The 25,732-nt window shown below is 36.3% G+C and overlaps 2 protein-coding genes across 2 annotated transcripts; one reads left to right on the top strand and one right to left on the bottom strand.

Moving 5' to 3' along the window:
- Positions 1–2,135: 2,135 nt before the first annotated feature.
- BmDJ-1beta (DJ-1 beta) lies at positions 2,136–14,190 on the bottom strand. Its single transcript, XM_073092389.1, has 6 exons — positions 14,032–14,190; positions 10,509–10,617; positions 9,673–9,792; positions 7,474–7,588; positions 5,420–5,562; positions 2,136–3,369 (listed from the first exon to the last, which is right to left on the bottom strand). Exons 1-6 carry the CDS (start codon positions 14,136–14,138, stop codon positions 3,265–3,267), a joined length of 699 nt encoding a protein of 232 aa, XP_072948490.1. The 5' UTR covers positions 14,139–14,190; the 3' UTR covers positions 2,136–3,264.
- A 328-nt stretch (positions 14,191–14,518) lies between these two features.
- On the top strand, positions 14,519–24,082 carry LOC140756871 (uncharacterized). Its single transcript, XM_073092404.1, has 3 exons — positions 14,519–14,836; positions 17,273–18,104; positions 22,717–24,082. The coding sequence occupies exons 1-3, from the start codon at positions 14,768–14,770 to the stop codon at positions 23,856–23,858; spliced, it is 2,043 nt and encodes a 680-aa protein (XP_072948505.1). The 5' UTR covers positions 14,519–14,767; the 3' UTR covers positions 23,859–24,082.
- The last annotated feature ends 1,650 nt before the right edge of the window (positions 24,083–25,732 follow it).

Below are 25,732 nucleotides of genomic sequence, written 5' to 3' on the forward strand. Positions count from 1 at the left end.
GATAGATTATTTATTTCAAGAACTTAAGCAACAACAACAAATTATAACACATAATAAACAGTGAAATCAAAAATACACATATGGGAACACAAACTTAATTATGAACTTATTGACTAAATTTTCTTAAGAAATAAAATTATACAAAATTAAAAAAAAAACTGAAAATAATAAATAATAATAATAATAGGCGATATTGTAATCAATTAAAGCCAATATTTGAGCCAACTAAAGCCAATATACGTAATTCTCTGAGAGGAGACCCGTGCCCAGCAGTGGGACAGTAATGGGTTTGATGGTCACAATTTTCACATACTAATGTGATATGTTAGAAATGAAACTGATTAACTCAACTGTATTTTTTAGATGGAGTATTGAAATCTTTATTTTTTATGATAGCAGGTTCTATCCCTTGGTTTTTATAAGACAGAATTATTATTATGAAAAAAAAAGACTAACCCACTGAGTCTCTTACCGGATCTTCTTAGTTGAGGTCGCGTACCTATGCGGTATTAGAATAAAAATTTTAACTGACTATTTGTAAGTGCCTGAATAGGCTTATAAAAAACTAGCTGATCCGGCAAACTTTGTACCGCCTCAAAATCTATTTATCAAATATGTTTCATATAAAATATAGCCTGTTACTCGTGGATAACGTAGCTTTCGAATGGTGAAAGAATTTTTAAAATCGGTCCAGTAATATTTGAGCATATTCATTACAACCAAACAAACAAACAAAGTTTTCCCCTTTATAATATTAGTGTAGATATATTTCATTTCAGTGTGGACTACGCCATCTATTATGAAATTTCTGAAATTAATATGAATAAAATTCGTTTTTTTACTATATTTTTTAAATAAGGCTATTAATTGGAAAATGTACTCTCTTTATTTTATGCATTTATTTTTTTATACTCGTGTATTTTTTTGTATTAAAATTGTGCATGTATTAAAATTATGAGAAGGAATGAAAATAAAATACTCTATAAACAAAATTGTTTTATTACTGTTACGATAATTATAGTTTGGCAAAGGGAGATCTACTGGGCTAGGTGATGTTTTTGTTATAATATAGGAGTAGCAGACGAGCATGCAGTCCACCTGATGGTAAGTGGCTATTGACATCTGTAATTAACGCCAGATAGGATTAGATATTCTTACCAGAGGTCGACCACAGATACGCCGCTACTTCTGAGGCCTAACCTAGAACACCTTGGAAAAGTATGTCTCCCTTACCACACCCTTCAAACCAGAAAACAGCAGCGCTTAACACTGCTATTATGAGACATAAATAGGTGTGGCGGTGGTGCCGCCGGAGTCGAACCACAAAGGGTTCTATCACCCGTATGTATTCATGTCCGGACAGCGGCTGTGCTCCGACAGTCTTAGTTCGGAGCTTGTATATATACAAAATGTTGAGAAAACTTCGATAGCGTGATTCAGAATATGTGTTGCGCCATCTCTTGACGTAGTTTGAAGTTGCTATAATAGGAAGTAAAATTTGTTAGATTGCGCTTGCACCATTGTCACACTTAGTTCTGAGTAATAGGTTTTTATGGTATCGTAAAGGAGATATTTTAAGTGAAATCTGTGGTCGGTCAAGTAGAACTCGAATCCTATCTAGCATTGATTAAAGATTTCTACTCTTATAGTCTTCTGTCTGACCAAGTTCCAATTTTATAATAAAAATATAATTAATTATATATATAATTATTTAAAACATAATTAAATTTAATTTTATATTAAAAATAGTATGTGTTAAAGTCATAGATTAGTGAAGATACTTCGCGACCTTGAAATTGAATGAAGCCACAAACGGCTTTTAGTAAGTTATTTTTTTTGAATTCTTGACAAATAAAAACATTTTTAGAGAAAATTTACGAATAAATAACTACATGCGTAATTTATATAAAAAATAAATAATCATTTCAAATATTTTAGGGACATTTTAGCACGGGGACGTGGCAAAACTTTTTTACGCAACTATTTCAATTCTCAAAACTGGGTACATTTTCTTGTTAGGAGTGAGTAATCTTTACTAATCTATGGTTAAAGTAAAAAAAAACAAAAGTAATTTTAAATTATTTATTCGATTACGTATCACTTCAAGCGAGCAATTAACAAACAAAAAATAAGTCCTTCAGTAATTTTACTGCTTAATATAATAATTAACAACACTTCATATAGCTTAATATTCACCCAATTGTAAAAAATAATTAATTTTAACCAATTCTTGCACACTAAAGTTCAAAATTGACAATTATTGCTTTTTATAATATAGGAATAGCAGACGAGCATGCATTCCACCCGACGGAAAAACTACTGCCGCCCATGGACATCTGTGATCAACCCCAGATAGGATTAGATTCCTATTTGAGGTCGGCCACAGATGCACTACCCCTGAGGACTAAACTTGAATGCCTCCGAAAAGTATGTCCCTTACTACTAAAAAAAATATCAAATTTTTACACCTTGATAAGCTTATATGTATGGGTTTAGATTCTTTATTACTAACATACAGGGGCGGCCCTAGAGCGGTGTGACTGCATCAGGCGCCGTAGATACCCGAGCGTCACCGTTTAATAAAGAGGCTAGGCTGTTTATTGAATGGCTACTTAAACTACTTTGCTGCAACATACATTTAGTGACGTAACTATAGAAGGTGGTAGAACCCTTTGTGGTTCGACTCCGGCGGCACCACCGCCACACCTATTTCTACCTAATAACAGCAGTGATAGGCGCTGCTGTGTTCCGGTTTGAAGTGTGTGGTAAGGGAGACAGACTTTTCCGAGGCGTTCCAGCTTAGTCCTCAGGGGTAGCGGCGCATCTGTGGCCGAGCTCAGGTAGGAATATCTAATCCTATCTGGGGTTGATTACAGATGTCCATGGGCGGCAGTAGCCACTTACCATCAGGTGGACTGCATGCTCGTCTGCTACCCTTATATTATAAAAAAAAAATAGTGACGTAACTCTATAGACCTTCGGGTAAAAAACAAACAAAAAAAAAACGTCTTCAGGACCTAGGAAGCGCTACCATGAGATGTAACACCACCTAAGATTTTTGTTAGGGCCGCCACTGGTATAGTCCGCGTAAAACTGCTAGTCCTCTCTAAATATAGAAATGAATCGGGTCGCCATAGCAAATTGTATGACTACACCTGCTCGCAACAACTTCAGAGCGGACTAGCTGTCTGGCGCGAACAACAAACATATACATTCTTATAATCAATTAAATCTGCCTTCATCTCCTCTAATAGTCTTAGATCTTTAGTATCCGGTGATAATCATTCCTTTTTCAACCTGAGCCGCCTTTTCCTTGCCTGTCAGCATCTCAATTAGAGTGAGACCGAACCAATATGCTGTTCCTGGACCCTGAAATAATAATAAAACATATATCAATACAACTTCAAACGATTCTTGGATTGCCTGTTTACAGTAGCGTAACTAATCAATACAAGAATTGTAGGGTAGATGCAAGTTGGTAGAGTTTTATGGTGCACGAGCTTTTGTCCGCGGCTTCGCTCGCGTTACGAAGTAATATTTGCATCTCCTATTTTATCCCCTTGGGAGTAGAATTGATCAAAATCCTTTCTTAGCGGATGCCTACGTCATAACATCTACCTGCATGCCAAGTTTCAGCCCGATCCGTCCAGTGGTTTGGGCTGTGCGTTGATAGATCACTATGTCAGTCAGTCACCTTTGAGTTATATACAGGGTGAATTTTTCAAACGGGCCTTCAGGGCCAAATCCGAAACTATAAGGATTAGCGAAAAATGCTGAAAGGAGTTACGAGGCCGATTTTCATAAAAACCAAAACTGCATCATTACTTTTTTAAAATACCTTTTTCCTTAGCCGGGAATCGAACGAGTTCATTTTGAAAAAAAATACACCCTCTATATTATTCCACTATCTGATAGTGTCGCTTATAAGGATCAAATTCTGGGAAGTAATGTTATGTGACAAATTAATGGAATAAGAAAATTTTGAAGAAAATACATATTTTTTCATACATTGGCATACTAATCCTTAAGGATTATACATAACATATGACTTATGTATAATTCTTTAGAACTATAAATAAGTCATAACATTTAAGAATTTTTTGGTTAATCAACTAATTCTTCGATATTATAAACATGACATACGACTTAGTGTGAGAAAGTAATAGGTTGGCAACTAAGTTCCCGCCATTTTTAGGATTAATTTTTGAATAAAAATAGATAACTCATTAATTAGTATTTTTTTATTATTTGTTGTTTACAACTTCGGTTCAACGTTAAAAATGATTTTCTATATCTCTTTATTTAGTAATCACTTTGATTTGACTCGAAAAAGTCATTCAGCTAATTGTCAACTTTACGTCTGTATTAAACGAAACTCCGCGCATAGCAAGTTGAAAATCTATTATAATGGTCCTAAAAATAACCTTCACTAAATCGAACATAAAAATATAAATTCTTGAAGAACAAAACGTCCGCTTTCGAATGATTTGAAACATTAGGCCAAAAAAAATGTTAATACGCGAAATGTTTATATGAATGGCAGGCGGAAACTTAACTGCCAAATTAATATGAAAAAATATGTATTTTCTTAAAATTGAGGCTTTTACTTTTGTTTGTCATTTATCATTGCTTCCCAGAATTTGATCCTTATAAGCAACACTATCCGAGAGTGGAATAATATAGAGGGTGTATTTTTTTGCAAAATGAACTCGTTCGATTCCCGGCTAAGGAAAGAGGTATTTTAAAAAACTAATGATGCATTTTTAGTTTTTATCAAAATCGGCCTCGTAACTCCTTTCAACATTTTCCGCTAATCTTTATAGTTTCGGATTTGGCCCTGAAGGCCCGTTTTAAAAATTCACCCTGTATATTTAGATGAACTGCATGCTTATCAGCTATGAAAAAATGAAAATGAAAATATTTTATTTGTATCAATACAGTTACATAAGTAATCCATTGTTGGGGCCTCCTTTTAAGTATATTTATACCTGTGACAGGAAGCCCCGCTCTTCCATAGCATAATACAAATATGATTATTTAAAATTACAAGTTTTCTTCACTTACTAACTAAGTGTGTGCGTGTGTGTGTGTGTGTGTGTGTGTGTGTGTGTGTGTGTGTGTGTGTGTGTGTGTGTGTGTGTTGCTATATTATAAAATATACATCAGTCCATGGGCAGCCATATTTACTTACCATCTACATGCTTGTCTGTTACTCCTTTTTTTTCTTCTCGAGAGGGAAACCTTCAAAAGGTACCCGGTGCCGTGGGAGCGACACGGGGTTATGTGGGATTCTTACCGCACTAAAACCCCCCCGGTGGCCGTCCTCAGCGCTGCGTAGAGGACTGGGATCTCCAAAGGAACGCAACCGGAGTTGTCTGTTACTCCTATTAACCTATTAACATGTTCAGTTGCCACTCACCCTGCTGGTGACGATGTTGCCATCAACCACCACCTTTTCACCCTCGATGTACTGGTATTCTCCGGTGATCTTCTCCTTAGTGGTCGGGTATGATGTCACCTTCTTGCCTTGTGCAACACCGTGAGCCACGAACGCTGTTGGGGCTGTAATAAAAAAAGTTTGTTTAACAACAAGTTAAACAAACTGTTAAACAAACTAAGCTGATGGTGGTAGAACACTTTGTGGGTCGACTTCGGCGGCACCACCGCCACACCTATTTCTACCTAATAACAGTAGTGTTAGGCGCTGCTGTGTTCCGGTTTGAAGGGTGTGGTAAGGGAGACAGACTTTTCCGAGGCGTTCCAGCTTAGTCCTCGGGGGTAGCGGCGCATCTGTGGCCGACCTCAGGTAGGAATATCTAATCCTATCTGGAGTTGATTACAGATGTCCATGGGCGGCAGTAGCCACTTACCATCAGGTGGACTGCATGCTCGTTTGCTACTCCTATATTATATAAAAAAAAAAGTAACAAAAAATTCTTAATGCTTAGGATGATAAAGTCCGCTCTGAAGTTGTTGCGCGCAGGTGTAGTGAGACTCATTGCGGTCGAACACAACTACAAGCATGTACTCTACAAATATTTGGTAGGTAGAATCCGCGCCAAACTTCTAGTCCGTTCTGAGTATAGAAACGAGTCGCTTCGCAACAGGAAATTGTAGATATTAGCGGGACGGGATAGCGAGTGACCCCCGGCATCCTCCGCTGTCCGCTCTGCCCTTACGTTACGGAGTATATGCTAACTAAACCTGCGCGCAACAACCTCAGAGCGGACTAGAAGTTTGGCACGGACAACAACCTTACACTTTACAAATACCAACATCCTTCGTAACACAAATATCAGTTCAAGTGCCCATCAGGTTCATCGCAGCGCATCAAGTCAACGCTTCCTGATCCTGATGCAGCTCCTCTCCGGTACTTCATGGACGGCTTCCCGCTCTCCGGGCATGATCACCTATAGTCTGATTCATAATTAGGTGTCCAAAATGTAAACAAAGAAATGTCACTGTCAAAATTAACAAGAAACGAAAACTGTAACAAACTCAACAAAAAACGAAAATTTAACAAATATACACAATTTAACAAACGCGTTAGGGGGCGTTCAAGTATTACGTAACGCAATTTGGGGGGGAGGGGGGGTCTTGTAAAACGTTACGATGCGTTACAGGGGCGGGAGGGGGTCTGTCTTAATACACGTTACGTAACATTTTTTAATAAAAAAATAGAGAATTAAAACTCCTAAATTGGCAACCCTTTTCATTTACATTTTACGGGGAATCCCTTGAATGAGTGGGTTCAGCCGAACTAAGTCCTGAGTATTCTGAGTTAGACTAAGTATAGTACAGTATAGTAGTATATATGCTTTGACTATACTTAAACTAACTTAGAATACTCAGGAGACCTAGTTCGGCTGAACACGCCCAAGGATAAAAACTATAACATAACTTTTTAGCGAGTTTAGGGTAAAAATTGACACTTGAGTGTTACGTAACGTTTAGAGAGGAGGGGGGGGGGGTGGTATAGAAAAACGTTACGGTGCGTTACAAGGGGGGGAGGGGGGGTCAAAAATCCTCAAAAATTGCGTTACGTAATACTTGAACGGCCCCTTATGTAAACGAGAAAATATTCGAGTTTAATCAAAATCACGAAAATGAATAATATCAGTTACGAAACTTAAATGACAGCACAAGAAATGTCTTGGATTCCGATTGTGTTACCATTATCACATTTTAATGTTCTACCATAAACTTTGTTTTTTATTATTATTACTGTATGGGACGAAATTGAGGTGATATAAATATTAGAAAATGTGAATTAATCTTAATTTATTTAGATTATTATTTTATTATTGTTGTATTACTTTAATATCGACAAAAATAAGAAACTACCATTTCTAACGTTTTTTCTTGATAGGTCAACACCTTTGTTTACATTTTGGACACCTAATTATGAATCAGACTATAGCCTGGAGGGAGATCTTCCTAAACCAAAATGTAATGCTTTAGAAATAGATATACCTGCACAAATAGCAGCAACGATTTTCCCACTCTTCTCATGTTCCTTTAAGAGGTTTCCGACTACACTGGACTTGGAGAGGCGCTCGGAACCCTCCAGACCTCCTGGCAGGATCACCTGAAACCAACCAAATTGTGTTCAGCTTTGCAGGGTATGGTAAAGGGACATTTATCTGAGGCATTCAAACTTAGCCCTCAGGGTTAAACATTGAAATTGGAACTTGCTAAATTTTGCAAAAGGGGTCGTTCAAGTATTACGTAAGCGCTTTTAGGGGGGCGGGGGGTCTTTGCCTTGCTTATTTTGGATGACATGGGGGGTAGGGGAGTCTAGATGATGATTACGTCATCGGTAGTTTGTTACTTATTTACACGAATGGCAACCCTCACATTGTCTTTACTTGAAAGCGAAACGTATATTCGGGGATTCCCGCAAACCATGCATACGTTTACGCATTTTTAAAATTATAATTATATATAATTATAATATAAAAGAAACAATACATTAATTGAAAAATGTTTACGTAAGCATGGGGGAGGGGGTAAGAGCTTTTCTTACTTTTGCTGACAAGGGGGATGGGGGGGTAAATAATTGTAATAAATCTGCTTACGTAATACTTGAACGACCCCAAAGTCTGAAATATTTATTTTGTATAGGCCGATCGAGGCAATTACAATTTGTCAGTTACAATATTTTTTCTTATGCTACTACCGCAACTGATAAGATCCGGTAAGAAACTCAGCTTGTAAGTAAATAAATGCAGACGTAACTACCATCCCCTGGAGACCCCAAATCATTTTTTTTTTTTTTTATAATATAGGAGTAGCAGACTAGCCTGCAGTCCACCTGATGGTAAGTGGCTACTGCCGCCCATGGTTATCTGTAATCAACCCCAGATAGGATTAGTTATTCCTACCTGAGGTCGGCCACAGATGCGCCGCTACCCTCGAGGACTAAGCTGGAACGCCTCGGAAAAGTCTGTCTCCCTTACCACACCCTTCAAACCGGAACACAGCAGCGCCTAACACTGCTGTTATAAGGTAGAAATAGGCGTGGCGGTGGTGCCACCGGAGTCGAATCACAAAAGGTTCTACCACGTTCAGAATAGAAACCAAATATTTGAGTGACCTCCAAGAGTGATACTAAAATTAAGCGTTCTAAATTCGTTCAAGCAAGATGGTCGTCCTATGCCGCGGCGTGACTTCGCCGCATGGCGCAGGGAATACGGGCCTCGAGGGATCCCTCCTTACCCGGGCAATCTCCTCAGTGGGTACACTGCCCACCGGTGTTGTGAGCTGCCGTGTGGCAGCGGTGCAGCAATCGGTCCTAACGTGACCTGTGCTAGGCTGCGTGTGCAGATTTTCAGTCCTCCAGATGGTCGGAGGACACCTGCCCCTCGAGTTCACGAGGGAGCGGGCGACCGTCGGGGGGTCGAGCGTGGAGGGGCGCGAAGCCTCTGAGATGGGCATGTGGACCGTTGTCGGCGCGTGCGTACATACGACGCGCCAACCCGGCCACAAACCCGTCTATGGTCGGAACCCTAAATTCGTTCTACATCATTTTCTAGATAGTTAATTGTATCAGGCGTTACTTTGCGGATCCATGCTATTAAGTTAAGATTAAAACTACTTCGCAACAATCCGCTACAAATATGTATCATGGTATATATTTTAAACCATGCAGTATGTATGTAGTTTGTGGCGGATTAATCTTAACTTAACATGATTTTCTGCCTATTAACAATAATGTTAAGCTGCTGTGCTCTTTTGAAGGGTCTGGTAAGGGATACATACTTTTCCGAGGCGTTTCAACTTAGTTCTCGGGGGTAGCATCTGTGATCAACCTGAGTTACCTTTAAAATAATCTGGGGTTGATTAGATGACCATGGACACCCATTATAATAATAATATAATAATAAACGCTTTCTACACTCACAGCCCCACACTAGGATTCCCTGTGTCGTGGGTGCCATGAACACACACATAGACAAATACACAAACACCCAGACCCAGAAACAGTAATCTAAATTCATCATTTAGATATCTGTCTGGTCGGGGATCGAACCCGGGACCCTTCGCGTGTCAGACCGGCATGGTGACCGCTCCGCCACGCGGGTCGTCATTTATCTTTTATTATTTCTAGTATATGCTCATCAAGTGGATGGCATAATGTTTGTTACTTCGTCTTATAATAAATATACTTACAGCATCATACTGAGATGTCTCCGCTAAGGCATCGGCCAGTGACTTGTCGGGGACGAGAGTGACTTGTCTCGAGCATAACACTGGCGTGTTACCGTCCAACCCTGCTAGAATTACTGTCACCTGAAAATATTAAGAGATAAAATTATAACATGAAAAATGACACTTTGGTAAACTAGCAGCTCACCTAGTTCTTCCTTGTAAGTTTTTTGTTTTTATAATGTAAGAGTAGTAGACGAGCATGCAGTCCACCTGATGGTAAGTGGCTACTGCCGCCCATGGACATCTGTAATCAAGCCCAAATAAGATAAGATATTCCTACCTGAGGTCGGTCACAGTTGCGCCGCTACCCCTGAGGACTAAGCTGGAACGCCTCGGAATAGTATGCCTCCCTTACCACACCCTTCAAACCAGATCACAGCAGCGCCTAACACTGCTGTTATTAGGTAGAAATAGGTGTGGCAGTGGTGCCGCCGGAGTCGAACCACAAAGGGTTCTACCACCTTCAAAGAGTAAGAGTGCAATGCTGCTGTGTCCTGGTTAGTCCTCAGGGTAAACAACTTATTTGTAGTCTACTGAGGAGACTGAGGTAAGTCTCCAATGTCACTCGAGATTTATTTACAGATAAACAAAGACTGACAAGGTTTTATTCTCTTGTTTGTTTTTTATTAATGTGTATATTCGTTGTATTTTTTCCCGATGAACATTACAAAAAAAAAAACAAAAATTTATCAAATCTTACAAGAATTTCATTTTTTAGTCACATAAAACACTTTTTTCCTGTTACTTTCTTGTGATTAGGCCAAAAACAGGCACAGTATTATTATATGAATACTTACTCCACCCCTTCGTAACATATCAACGGTGATGACAGTCTCCATTTCCTCAGCGCCCTGCGCCAGGATCACCAGAGCCGACTTGAACATAGTTGCTGATGTTACTAGCGACCTGGGGAACATAATACAATCATATCACTCTCGTGAACTGATACTGAACATATCACCAATTTTCGTTGGAACTGGTTAAAAAGAACCTTAGTTGAAAAATAAAGCATTTATTTTATAATATAGGGGTAGCAGACGAGCATGCAGTCCACCTGATGGTAAGTGGGTACTGCCACCCATGGACATCTGTCATCAACCCCAGATAGGATTAGATACCTACCTAAGGTCGGCCACAGACGCTACCCCTGAGGACTTAGCTGGAATACCTCAGACAAGTATGTCTCCCTACCACCCTTCAAACAAGAATACAGCAGCCCTTATAATCCACACCAAACTGCTATTCCGCTCTGAAGTTGTTGCGAGCAGGTGTAGTCATACAATCTGCTATGGCAACGCGATTCATTTCTATATTCAGAGCGGACTAGCGGTTTGGCGCGGACTATAACTTAGTACACATTTAATTTAAAAAAAAATGTTTGCTATTTCTTTTCTATACTTCTAGAGCCTACCGTAACGTGTTACTACCATAATAAGATAATTTTCAATTAATGCAATAATATAAAGCACTGATTCTTGACGGAATCTATATCTTAATTATAGATTAGTAAAGATTACTCACTCCTAACAAGAAACCCAGTTTTGAGAATTGAAATAGTTGCGTAAAAAAGTTTTGCCACGTCTCCGTGCTAAAATGTCCCTAAAATATTTGAAATAATTATTTATTTATTATGTAAATTACGCAGTACTCGTTATTTATTCGTAAATTTTCTCTAAAAATATTTTTATTTGTCAAGAATTAAAAAAAAAACTTACTAATAAGCCGTTTGTGACTTCATTCAATTTCAAGGCGGCGAAGTATCTTCACTAATCTATGACCTTATTAAATATAATAACAACGTTGAATACACATACTCACACAAACACCCACAAATGCGCGCGCACACACACACACACACAAACAAACAAACACACACTCACACACATAACACATATAGGCATACCGGACACATATAATAATTATAATAATTTTTAAGTTTCTCATTCTAAGGAATGTAAAAGTCATATGAGAAATAAAGATTCTTAAACCTAAACCTAATCGATACCTACCTTCTATGGAATTCATTTAAAGGCATTTCAAGTTGATTTTGATCTGAGTCTGAACTATAGAGATTATAAATATTATCATAATAATCAAAACAATCGTAATGATCAATTTCGTTTAAAATTTCTACAAAATCCATGTCGTGGCGATACGTAAACTTCGTTTCAAATCAAGGACCGACTACAACAAAATACATTTTATTTTGTGCGACTGCACTCTGACGCATCGCATCTCAAGTAGGGATGGCGATCGACTGATCTGAGATCGATCAATCGAAGAATCGATCTTTTGGGCCCAAAAAAATCGATTATTTTAATCGATCTCCAGTAATTGATCGGTTCAGTGAATCGATGTTTCATCCTAAAATATCGAAAGTCGATCTTTTTGAAGGTGGAATGCGTTATAGACATTTTTTTCTCAGCGAGATACGTGTTTCAATGCTTGTTTGGTCCCGATGACCTTATTTTTTTGCAATCTTCGCCCTTTTTAGCTGAAAAGATCGAAGATCGATCTTTAAAGAATCGATTCTTTGCTAAAAAGATCGAAGATCGACCTTCAGAGAATCGATTCTTTGCGCCCATTTTGGGCCTCGATTTTTTGTGAATCGATTTATTGCACTTCAATTCGGATCGATTCAAGAGTCGATCCTTTTTCGGAAAGATTCGCCATCCCTAATCTCAAGTAGCCTCTTGAGACGTGTGTTTCATTTATTAATTAACGAATGCAATGACAGATCACAAGTGAGAGCGCGTTTGTTGGGAAATGGCCACAGGAGAACGAGAAAATAAACTATAAAATATAATAAAATAAAATTCACTCCAAAAATACACTTTTCATTATATCGAATCATTGACAGAATGACAAACCAGAAGAAGTAAAATATATGTTTTTCAGCTGCCAGCTTTATCATATACAACCTACTTGAATATTATATATTATGAGAGGCTTGGGTTTTTGCTATATTCCAACAGCGTTTAATGGTTGACAGTGTTTGTCCACCGCTGCCATCACCGGACCGCCTCCAAGAACGAGATGACTGCGCCGATGTAGCAGTACATACATGTACTATAGCCGATAGCAGTGTCCACCGCACGTCCGTCACTTCATATTATAGTCGACTCGAAATCGCGGTGTAAGAGTCGGATGAACGTATCTACATTTTGTCAATTTTACAGGAGAGCAAAAATAGTGTGACAGTTCGCCATTTCAAACTTTGCCAGCTGATTAATAGAGATTATATACAGTTATGATATTGTGATGATACTGTGGACATACAATAATCTATGATTAAAAACGTTTTTTTGCAAATAAATTCTTAAAGGTCTAACAGTTAACATGATAATTAAAACTAATTTAACGGTACTCAGAATACTGTGAGTACTTATTCTGGTTCAGTCGAAAGTGGGTCTTATGTTATTTCTGTTTTTGTAACTTGTGAAATATTGAATATAGCGTTACGTCGTTTTGCCATTTCATAAAGGACTACATTGTGAACCGTTTTGTGAAAAAAAAAACAATGTGAGCCGTCACGGGACGCCTGGCAGATGTGAAACATCGACATTATTTTGTAAAAGTAATATGCAGAAAAGAACATATTGTAATAGGAACTAAATATGTCATAATGATAAAATAAAATATTACGATTTTTGCGCATGGCGACGCGTCGCCACACCGTACACACTACTGCATATAGACTGTATATATATACCATCGTATAGCGTGGCGACGCTACTGCATGCGTCGCCACGCCAGAAATCGGTTTTACTTGCGGCTATAGATGTTTCACATCAAAATTATTTTTTGTAGATACGTTTACTCTTACACCGCGAAATAATCTCGTTCTCGACGACGGTCCGGTGACGGCGGCGGTGGACAAACGCTAAATTTTGTTATTTAAACGACACAAACTTGAGATCAGTTTATTAATACGGCCCCAAATATTTGATTTTTTTGTAAACTCTATTTTTATAAGTCCTAGATCCTATCGAATCTTCTAGCAGGCCTCTCCGAGTTTTAAATCAACCTATGGTGTCGCTACCCAGTATTTTCAACCATATATAAGATGTTTTGTAGACAGTATTACTATAATTTCAGTTGTTAATATTCTAGTAATACATTAATTGTGTAACTGATTGTCTGATCAACATTATACTGCAGCTTATAACAATTTATAATCATTGGATTGTACCGTAAAAGAATGCAAAATCTTGCCAAGAATCACCGCAGTATTACAGGTTATATATGTTATATAGATAATAGATAATTTGTCTGCATTGAAACTTATTTACTAGATGAAATTAATGATGTTACACTTACCGTTTATCACACAATAATATAAGTTTAGATGTTTCTAGTAATCTGAATTGCGAATGATAAGAAGTAGAACAGATTTTTGCGAAGTTTCTGGCCGCTAACAAAAACATGAAGCTGTCACTTTGACTCGATTCAAGGTCAAATAAAAATTGCAAATGATCAATTTCCGTTTCCCTTTGAAATTATTTGATTATGTAACACTTACCCTACATATTGGGCCGGCAAAATATCTGCTGTCTCTTTTATAATTCTCTTGTAAGAATGAGATAGAATAAAAATAGATGTGTATAAAAATTTCAATTGTTTCATTTGAAAAGTATTGATTTCATCTGTAATAACAATTTTATTATAATAACAATTATTTTAATACAATAATATTGTATTTCAATTCAGTAATAATAAAACAAGAATACTTTAGTTTAAGGCTGTATGCATTACTATAATCTTTATCACAACTGTAGAATCAGAACATGTTTGTTTATGACCAGCTTCCTTTCTTTCGTTCGCTAACGTCAAGCGAACAAAAAAAATGTTCTTTTTGTTTTATTTCTTTTTTGTATAAACTTGACCTTTCAATCGCGAATCATGTATTGGTATCATTAGAATAAATTCAGTTCCTTTCCCATGATTTTAACATACGCTCTAAGTTATAGTTTTAGTAAGTAAGTGAGGTTATTTTTCGAACGTTAAAAACTTGAAAATTTAACTTCGTTTTTGTAACATCAAATATACAATAGAAATGGATTTCGTTAAGAGAGAAGACAGTAATATTATAGATGAGGAGAATTATAAAGTGTACATGGATGCGGTAAGTCAACAATTTCAAAATCTGTACTATTAAAAAACATAAAAAAATCGTTTTCGTTTTAAGCCTGATTTCTATCAAAATAACGAATATAAGAAAATCTTTTATCAACCTGTTTTGGTTTTAAATATATGGTATAAGCTTCAAAATGCTTAAATTAATTTAATATTCAATTTTTTCGTTTGGTTATTTTTTTAGTTTTTAAGTGTTTTGTTGACCCTATAAGTAGGGTTACCAACTTTATAAGAAGGACCAAAATATGTTTAGTTGTAAAATAAGTAGTAGAAGGGTAGGAACTCATCCCAAGGACAGTAATTTGAATGTAGATTTTAATTTAAAATATTATCATAGTATTATTAGTACATCTAAATTATATCTATTTATATGTGAAATTGCAATTCAGTCATTTTAATTTTGTTTTTGCAATTTATAAAATTATAGTAATAGGAGCATCATTATATTTTTACGTAGCATACAAATTAAAACTATAAATATAATTATCTATACTAATATTATAAAGAGGAAAACTTTGTTTGTTTGGTTGTAATGAATAGGCTCAAAAACTACTGGACCGATTTTAAAAATTCTTCCACCATTCGAAAGCTACATTATCCACGAGTAACAGACTATATTTCATATGAAATATATTTGATAAATAGATTTTGAGGTAGTACAAAGTTTGCCAGGACAGCAAATTTATTTATTTATTTATTTGGGAAAAAACAATTCATGCTATATAACATAGTTAAATGGTTCAGAGACACAAACAGAAGAATAAACAGTTTCCACTATTAAATTTCACAATAAGTTAAAAAGCAAAATGAACATGAAGTACCACAATGAAGAGGGAGAGAAACACATACATTAAAAATTTTATAAAATAAAAAAAAATATATAATAACAGATATAGGTAGTGGTGCCACCAGAGTCAAACCAGAAAGGGTTCCACTACTTAGTTATACTATAGTTTTTGTACAAACGGACGGTAAATAAAATTTATATAAATATATTTTAATAATCAATTAATATATAATGAAGCATAGCAACAAACATAGGGTAAAGTGTGTGATAACATAATCAGGTCTCAAGCAATGATAAGGAAATTAAATACATATTGTTATTATATAGAATTAATAGTATTTATATTATGTTGGCATAGAAAAAGTATATTAAACTAAAAAGTTGATATTATTGTCTAACATTATCTTATATATAAAATTCTCGTGTTACAATGTTAGTTACCGTACTCCTCCGAAACGGCTTTACCGATTTTCACCAAATTTTATATATATACTAGTGGTGCCCGCGGCTTCGCCCGCATTTTAAATAATATGACATAAATAAAACGGAAAATTTGTACATGCATTGGAATGACAGTGGTGCCATCTGTCGAAAATTGGTCTTACCACCTCCCCTCGTGGGCTCTTGGACAACAACTTTGCTAAAGATCATCACTTGACCAAATGCATAGTTTCCGATTCTATAACTACTTACGAATTTAAAAAAAATATTATAAAATTATATTAAAAAAATTAATTAAAAAAAAACCTTTTCCCACAGACTAAATTGTGAATCTAAACCATTCTCAAGTCCCCTTGAATATACACAATAAATTTCATCACAATCAGTCCAGTCGTTTAGGAGGAGTTCAGTGACATACACACGCACATAAGAAATATATATATAAAGATTCAGTAGGTCTGAGAATCGGCTACTATCTATTTTTGATATCCCTAAGTGATATATTTCATAAATAGATTCTGAGGCGGTACAAAGTTTGTCGGGTCAGCTAGTATATGTATATTAGAGGGTTTCAACACCTTTATCTTAGCTATAACTAATATAACAAATGTGAATGTGAGTTCTTTAGTACATTTTTACGCCTTAACTATTGTCATGAAAAAAAAACATTTTTTTTTAATCAAAATAGATTCTTTCCAGAGCAGTTTTTGTCATTACATCTACCACCACTTCACTAGGTGTTTCGTTATGGAGAAGAAGCTGCGAAAGAAACTCCATTACTTAAATCTTTTAAAAAGAGCCTCGGATCCCTTGATCAAGAGGCCGAGTTTCTTAACCACTAGGCTATCAGTGCTTTTAAATCATCATCATCAACCCATTACTGTGCCACTGGGCACAGGTCTCCTCTCATAATGAGAAGGATTAGGCCATAGTCCACCGCACTGGCCACGTGTGTATTGGTAGACTTCCCATACCTTTGAAAACTTTTTTTTAATATTTCTCAGTTATGCAGGTTTTCTCACTATGTTTTCCTTCACCGTTTAAGCAAGTGATAATTAATTTCTAATATGCATATAACTTGAAAAATCAGAGGTGCCTGGGATTTGAGCTTCGGACCCTTTGTTCAAAAGGCCATGTTCCTTAACCATAAATATGGCATAAATAGATTTTTGAAATAAAAGCTTGTTATTGTTGCAGGTACAAAAATACGAGATGGCCGATTACCAACACACAGCGATAACGATGGAACAACTCCACCAAGCGATGCAATCATCCCTCAACGCCACATCCATCGTTCACAACCTCCAATTGCCAATATCCCCGCGCCAAATGTCCACACTTATGTACAAGTCAAATATAACGAGAACTCTAAACTTTGACACGTCACATCTCCAAAGGCCCGAAGTTGGGTTGGAGTTGGCCCAATCTTTGCCAAATGATTTGACCCAAAATCTCCGGCACGAAGACTTCAATCAAAACTTAGCTAGGAATCTAGATGTTAATTTAGCTAGAACTATAGCAAATGATTTGGAATTGCAAAGCGCATTACCGAATACGTTGCAAAATTTAAATGAACAGGAATTGAACAGAAATTTGGCCAACGAAAGTCTTAATTTAAATAGAATAAACGATGTTGGCTTACAACAGACAATTATTAGAACAGAAAACAATATTGCACATAGCATAAGCAATGAAATGGCGTTGGCGCATATGAATCGCCATAATTTGGACCAACAAATGATTATCGACGAAGAAGAATCTCGAACGACACCAGTGCAATGTGTTAGCGAAAGTTTGATCGAGCAAATGAATCCGAGGTTGGACCAACACTTGGTGCAAAGGTTGGAGCATTCGACGCAAAGGTTGGACCAAATATTGGCGCATAGAATGGCGACGAACGCGCATAGTGTACAACGCCATCTAGAGACAAATGATTTGATGCAGTTTCATATCAAAGCCGAACAAGATGATGAAGGCTATTTTTACGATAATATGAATCAAGGGATTCCTAGTAATAATGATATTAATGGTAAGTTTATATTTTGACTTATTTTTAACCTACTTGCATCATAATATACTTTTTATTTTCAAAATATCTTAATTTTGAAGGTAGTAAGTACCTTTTGTTTGAACCACACCTATTTCTGTCTAATAACAGCAGTGTTAAGCGCTGCTGTCTTCTGGCTTGATGAGATTTTTTAAATATACAGGGTGAATTTTTAAAACGGGCCTTCAGGGCCAAATCCAAAACTATAAGGATTAGCGAAAAATGCTGAAAGGAGTTACGAGGCCGATTTCGATAAAAACTAAAACTGCATCATTAGTTTTTTTAAATATTTTTTTCCTTTGCCGGGAATCGAACGAGTTCATTTTGAAAAAAATGACACCTCTATATTATTCCACTATCTGATAGTGTCGCTTATAAGGATCAAATTCTGGGAAGTAATGTTATGTGACAAATTAAAGGAAAAGGAAAATTTTGAAGGTAATACGTATTTTTCCATACATTGGCATACTAATCCTTAAGGAATATACATAACAAATGATTTATGTATAGTTCTTTAGAAACAGACATAAGTCATACCATTGAAGAATTTGTTAGTTAATCAACTAATTATTCGATGTTATGACTATGACATACGGCTTAGTATGAGAAAGTAATAGTTTGGCAAATAAGTTACCGCCGTTTTTGGGATTTATTTTTAAATGAAAATAGATAACTGATTAAATAGTAAATTATTGTTGTTTGTTGTTTACAACTTCGTTTCAACGTAAAATATGATTTTCTATATCTCTTTTTTTAGGAATCACTCGGATTTGAGTCTAAAAAGTAATTCTCGCAAATTGTCAACTGTATTAAACGAAACTCCGCCCATGGCAAGTAAATCCATTTTAATGGTCCTAAAAATAACCTTAGCTAAGTCGGACATAAAAATATAAATTATTGGGAAACAAAACGTCCATTTCGAATGATTAGAAACATTGAACCAAAAAAAATGTTAATACACGAAATGTTTAAATTGATGAATGGCGGGAACTTAACTGCCAAATTAATACGAAAAAATATGTATTTTCTTAAAATTGAGGCTTTTCCTTTAGTTTGTCATTTATCATTACTTTCCAGATTTTGATCCTTATAAGCAACACTATCAGATAGTGGAATAATATAGAGGGTGCATTTTTTTTCAAAATGAACTCGTTCGATTCCCGGCTAGGGAAAAAGTTATTTTAAAAAAGTAATGATGCAGTTTTAGTTTTTATCAAAATCGGCCTCGTAACTCCTTTCAGCATTTTTCGCTAATCCTTATAGTTTCGGATTTGGCCCTGAAGGCCCGTTTTAAAAATTCACCCTGTATAATAAAGGAGTAGTAGACGAGCATATAGTCCACCTGATGGTAAGTGGCTATTGCCGCCCATGAACATCTGTAATCAACCCCAGATAAGATTAGATTCCTACCCGAGGTCAGCCACAGATGCGCCGCTACCCCTGAGGACTAAGCTGGAACGCCTCGGAAAAGTATATCTCTCGTACCACACTTCAAACCAGAACACAGCAGCGCTACACTGCTGTTTTAACAGAAATAGGTGTGGCGGTGGTGCCGCCGAAAACGAACCACAGAGAGTTCTATCACCGTATTCTATCACTACTTTTACATAATAATAATTATTCTAAATTGTCCCATTCCCCTATATTAAAACAAATATGTTTTTAAAAACACAATTAATATAATTAGTTGCATATTAAATAATGTCCTGAGTAAAAAGTCAGATTACTGGTTTTTCGTGTTCTTCAATCAATATGTAATCGGCGAGACGTGTGTGTCAAGGGTGAGCGGGGCTTTTGATGGGTTCTGTAGTTTTACCCCTTTGATAATCGACATTTTTTTTTTAAGGATGTGAATCCGAATTTCTTCGAAAATATTATCATGTACAATTTTTCGTCACTTTATTATAATCATTTTTTATTATAATCATTTATGCGTCAGAAATTGCTCAATTTCGATATTTACTACGTCCTTGATAGATTGAAAGTTTTTAAGATAAGATCTAAGTTTGCCAATTTTAATAGGCTGAAATTTTCAAATTTCTATGTTTGTTAGGCAAATAATAGATATTTTGACACTACCCGCCATAACCTTTTTTTTTAAATGGCAGACTTATAATGCCGAAAATATAGACGATGTATGACATAAGTAAAACGCTACAACTCCGTGTAAAAAATCCTTCAGGCTTATAATGCCAAAAATATCTGTGACGTAAGCAAATATATAACAATACTAGCTTACCCGGCAAACTTCAAATAAAATATATTACATATAAAATATAGCCTATGTTACTCGTGGATAATGTAGCTTTCGAATGGTGAAAGAATTTTTAAAATCGGTCCAGTAGTTTTTGAGTCTATTCATTACAATCAAACAAACAAACAAAGTTTCCTCTTTATAATATTAGTATAGATAACTTCATGTTAAATAAAAACTTTTGAGTTCGGTTCGGGGGGGTTTGTTATCGACCACGGATCCCCAAAAAATCAGGGAAAGGATGAAATTCTGCATTTGGTATTTAATAAACAACTTGATATTACGAACCTGCTCGTGACATTTCTAACTTGATTCGGATTCATAGTTTAATATAATGTGGCAATAAATTAGGTTGACCTGTACAGCGGTCATGGCGCCGGGTTCCGGGTTTAATCCCGGCGGGGTAGACGTCAAATGCCTTTATAGATGGTAGAATCCTTTGTTCATCATCAACTCATTACTGTCCCACTGCTGGGCACGGGTCTCCTCTCATAATGAGAAGGATTAGGCCATAGTCCACCGCGCTGGCCAAGTGCGTATTGGTAGACTTCACATACCTTTGAGATTTTTTTTATAAATCTCCCATGTATGCAGGTTCCTCCCGATGTTTTCCTTCACCGGTTCCCTTTGGGGTTGAACCACTCTGATTATAGACGTTAAGGGGTTGAAAGTGGTAGTACCCTTTGTCGGGTTAATGACAATCAGGTCGACTCTGATACCAAAAAGGGTTTTTATAATATAGGAGTAGCAGACGAGCATGCAGTCCACCTGATGGTAAGCTACTGCCGCCCATGGACATCTGTAATTAACCCCAGGTAGGATTAGATATTCCTACCTGAGGTCGGCCACAGACGCGCCGCTACCCCTGAGGACTATGCTGGAACGCCTCGGATAAGTGTGTCTCCCTTACCACACCCTTCAAACCAGAACACAAGGGTGTGGTAAGAGAGATATTATACTTATTCGAGACTTTAAACTTAGTTCTCAGGGGTAGCAACACATCTGTTGGCAACCTCAGATAATAATTTAATCTTATCTGGGATTGATTATAGATGTTCACGGGCGACAGTAGCCAATTACTATCAGATATACTGATCGTTTGCAATTTCAATATAATTAAAAAATAAAATAGTGTATGTTACTACGAAGTACTTTCTAATTAAGTAATCTGTATATTATATATGTACTAGCTTACCCGGCAAACGTTGTGTTGCCATATAAATAAAAAAATGTTAAGGGTGAACAACCCTTATCACTTAGGGGTATGAAAAATAGATAGCCGATTCTCAGACCTACTTAATATGCATATACAATTTGGTGAAAATCGGTAAAGCCGTTTCGGAGGAGTACGGTCACTAACATTGTGACACGAGAATTTTATATCTATATAAGATTGTTATTGAATATTTATTATTTTTTCTATTCAATTCATATTTAAAATTGTACTTATAATAATAATTGTGTTTGTATTTTACAATTAATATATTTTTTAATTATTATTGATTCGCTTTTCGTATTTTATTGTATTATTTTGTTTTATACCCACCTCTTAGATCAGTTAAATAAAAAGATTGATCACTCCTAACAAGAAAGTGTGTGAGCCAATTTTGAGAATTGAAATTGTTGCATAAATAAAGTGTTGCTATGTTTCCCTTCTAAAACACCCTCAAAATGTTTGAAATATTTATTTATTTATTACGTAAATTACGTATTATTAGTTATTTATACATAAATTTTCTCTAAAAATGTTTTTTTTTGTCAAGAATTCAAACTAAAAAATAATAATCATCCTTTTGGGGCTTCATTTAATTTCAAAGCGGTGAAGTATCTTCCAATATTACTTATCAAAGGCCCACCTGCGGCGGGAATAGCCTTGTTATCCAAAAGTTTAGATTTCTGTTTCTGGGTCTGGGTGTTCGTGTATTTGTCTATGTGTGTGTCCATTGTGCCCACACGGAATCCTAGTGTGTGTGTGGCTGTGAGTGTCGCAAGCGTTTATTTAAAGGTGGTAGAACCCTTTGTGGTTCGATTCCGGCGGCACCACAAATAGGTGTGGCAATTTCTGCCTCATAACAGCAGTGTTAAACGCTGCAGTGTTCTGGTTTGAAGGGTGTGGTAAGGGAGACATACTATTCCGAGGCGTTCCAGCTTAGTCCTCAGGGGTTGCGGCGCATCTGTGGCCGACCTCAGGTAGGTATATCTAATCCTATCTAGGGTTGATTACCGATGTCCATGGACGACAATGACCACTTATCATCAGGTGGACTGCATGGTCGTCTGCTACTCCATATTTTAAAAAAAAAATTAAGGTTTCTAATTATGTTTTTTTTTGTATTTCAGGTCACATAGCTCTCCAACCAGATCACCCACAACCAAATATAAACCAAGATCATGTTTATTGCGTCTATAATAACCAAATTACACCCGTTCCAGCCTTAAACCAAATAGATATGTACTCAAAACAGAGCTACGTCCAAAACTACGTATCGAATATACGAGAAAATCCACAAAATCTAGTCGTTAATAAGCAATTTGAATATCAAAACGAAAAAGTAAGACCTGATCCGAAAAACGATCCCAAAAATGAAGAACCGAAAGAGAATATGAAGCCGTTCGATCCGAATAAGATGTACTATGATTATCAGAGTGATTTCTCGAAAAGTGCAGAGAAGAATGATAGTAAAACTAAGGAAGCTGTTCTGAATGTGAGAGGGTTGCATGTGTGTTATAAATGCAACGATGTGTTCTCGTCGAAGCGAGCTATGAAGCAACATACGAAAGTGTGTGAGAAGGACGAAGTTTTGGCGGACAAGGCGGGGAAATTCTCCTGCTCGCAATGCGCTTACAGCTGTCAATCACCGGCCATTTTGAAGATACACGAGCGCACGCATTCCGGTGAAAAACCGTACGCTTGTACGTTTTGTGATTATAAATCCGGACAGAAGAATAACGTGACGAAACACGTGTTGGTTCACATGAAGGAGAAGCCCTTCAAATGTCAGTATTGTGATTATAGGTGCGCGCAGAAAAACAACTTAGTTGTACACGAAAGGACTCACACAGGATACAAGCCGTTCGGTTGTCCGTACTGCGATTACCGGACAGTGCAAAAACCGAACTTAGTGAAACATATGTATCTGCATACGGACCAAAAACCGTTCAGTTGCGATATTTGCAACTACAGATGTGTCCAAAAGACGAATCTGACGAAGCACAAGTTACGGCATGTGAACGAAAAACGGAAAATGGATGACAAAACGCAAAAACCGTACCGTCCGAGGCAGAAATCGGTGAAGTGTCCACATTGTACGTACCGGTGTGTGCAAAAATCGAGTCTCGAGAAACATATACAGTTCAAACATTCGGAGGTACAAGAGTTTGTGTCTGAGGGTCCTGTGGGTCCCAGTGATGACAGTGTGTGTGTGCAAAATTTAAGTGTCAAAAAGGATCTATGTGTGGGTGATAGTGATGTGCAGTCATAGTGGTAAGATTTTTTTTGTAAATACATTTTTTTCCGATTTTTTTAACTGTATAGATAGGTTAAGTGAGGTTGTGCTTTATTTACGATTTTTATGTTTTTTTATAGTCAATGATATGCCGTTTTTACCCGCTAGAGGCGCCACCGTGATAGAATGTTTTTAAATTTTCATATTGACTAATGTTCGTAATCAATAATTCAATTTATGCTTACTAAGATGAAATTTAAAAAAAATGTGAGATTTTTTTAAGTTAATAAAAAAATAGTGAAATTTCGATCGTTGGTACGCAAAACATTGGATAGATTGATAATAAATAATGAACTTTAATGATAAATGGGTTGGGTGTAAAAAATTGTGATGTAAACAGAGATATTCAATCATAGTAGCAATAGATCGACCATAGAAGAAAATGTCATCAACAAGTTATTACCAATTAGTAATAAATAAGTCGATCTGAAATATATTTCAACTGTCAATTAAGCCGAATGGTGTTAGTGTAAAGCAGAAGTTTTATTTTTAAAATCTTGACTAAGTCCGCAACCATATTGAAATGTCGTTGCTGTAAAATGACTTTTTAAAAACATTTTTTTGGATAAATCATCAATCGATTTATTAAATAAATAATAAAAAATGTAATAAGAGGGATAAAAACAATGAAATCAGTTTCTGAAATAATATATTTTCATTTTTGAAAAAGTAAGACAGAAGTACAGAAGATATTTTGTCAATTTGTCAAAAATATGGTCAATTTTATTGATAACATAATTATGTCGATGGATTTTTCAATTTTATTGTCATTATTTTAATGTCGAAGGAAAGTCCAAAATAAGCTACCTGAAGAATATTGTACATTTTTAAATTGAAGTAAATTTTAATGAAATTTTAAGGAAATATTAATATTTTAAGGAAATTGAAATATGAAGTAATCTGTTAAATAATAATCTGTTATGCTGTATTCATACACTGCACTTTCTGCAAAGTGGAAAACTCTACGTGTGGACACGTTGAAAACATTTGCAACGAATTCTTCTTGATTTTCTATTAAACTGACACTTCGTTGGATCGACTACAGGCGCTTGCAAATGTATAGTCCGCTCTGAAGTTGTTGCGAGGTGTAGTCAAAGAGCCAATGCGGTGAAACACAACTACAAGCATATACTCCGTAGCAACGTGAGGGCACACTAACGCAGTTATGTCCCCGCGGACGAGAGCGCCGCGCTGTCTTCGTCCCGCTAATATCTACAATTTTCTATTGCGAGACGACTCGTTTCTATATTCAGAGCGGACTGGCAGTTTGGCGGACTCTACACAATTAAGCCAAACGCTCTATCAACACGTTTGAATTTGTGATGATTTGGCAAATTTGCGGACGCGGGATTAAATAGAAAGTTTAATCAAAAAATAATCGTGAATGCAAATCGATTAAAGTAATAATTAATTGTTTTCTAATCGGCCAATCTTCTGTTATTAAATGTTATATCAGAAATCTTAAAAGATAAAGAGTCTTAATAGAGAATTCATTGAACTAAATTTATCTAATAATAAAATGGACGCCGGGTGATATAAAATTTGGACAAAAAGATCAATTTTTAATCATTAGTAATAAAAATTAAAATAATGATAGAACCCTTCGCGGTTATGAGGCATTCCAGCTTAGTCCTCAACAACTCAAATGTAACCTTAGGTAGGATTCCGATCCTATCTGGGGTTGATTATGTCCATACTGCAGTGAGTCTTAGGTTGGTAAGTTTCCGCCAATTTTCCCTGAGTGGAGGTTAAAAATATGAATTTAAACGGGTCTTTAGCTGAAGTTATAAGAAGTATAGTCTGCGTAAAACTGCTAGTCCGCTCTGAACATAGAAATGAATCGCGTCGCC

The sequence above is a fragment of the Epargyreus clarus genome, unplaced genomic scaffold, assembly GCF_041222505.1.
Source record: "Epargyreus clarus isolate Ecla_fem2 unplaced genomic scaffold, WU_Ecla_fem_2.2 ptg000036l, whole genome shotgun sequence".
NCBI classification, from domain to species: Eukaryota; Metazoa; Arthropoda; class Insecta; order Lepidoptera; family Hesperiidae; genus Epargyreus; species Epargyreus clarus.

Bases quoted from the DNA above. Each gene is read 5' to 3' on its own strand.
- BmDJ-1beta (XM_073092389.1), bottom strand. From the start codon at position 14,138: ATGTTTTTGTTAGCGGCCAGAAACTTCGCAAAAATCTGTTCTACTTCT. The intron at 5,563-7,473 runs GTATATCTATTT...TTTTTATTACAG, and splicing joins CGTTGCTGCTATTTGTGCAG to CCCCAACAGCGTTCGTGGCT. The intron at 3,370-5,419 runs GTGAGTGGCAAC...TTATTATTTCAG, and splicing joins GCAACATCGTCACCAGCAGG to GGTCCAGGAACAGCATATTG.
- LOC140756871 (XM_073092404.1), top strand. From the start codon at position 14,768: ATGGATTTCGTTAAGAGAGAAGACAGTAATATTATAGATGAGGAGAAT. The intron at 14,837-17,272 runs GTAAGTCAACAA...TTATTGTTGCAG, and splicing joins ATAAAGTGTACATGGATGCG to GTACAAAAATACGAGATGGC. The intron at 18,105-22,716 runs GTAAGTTTATAT...TTTGTATTTCAG, and splicing joins TAGTAATAATGATATTAATG to GTCACATAGCTCTCCAACCA.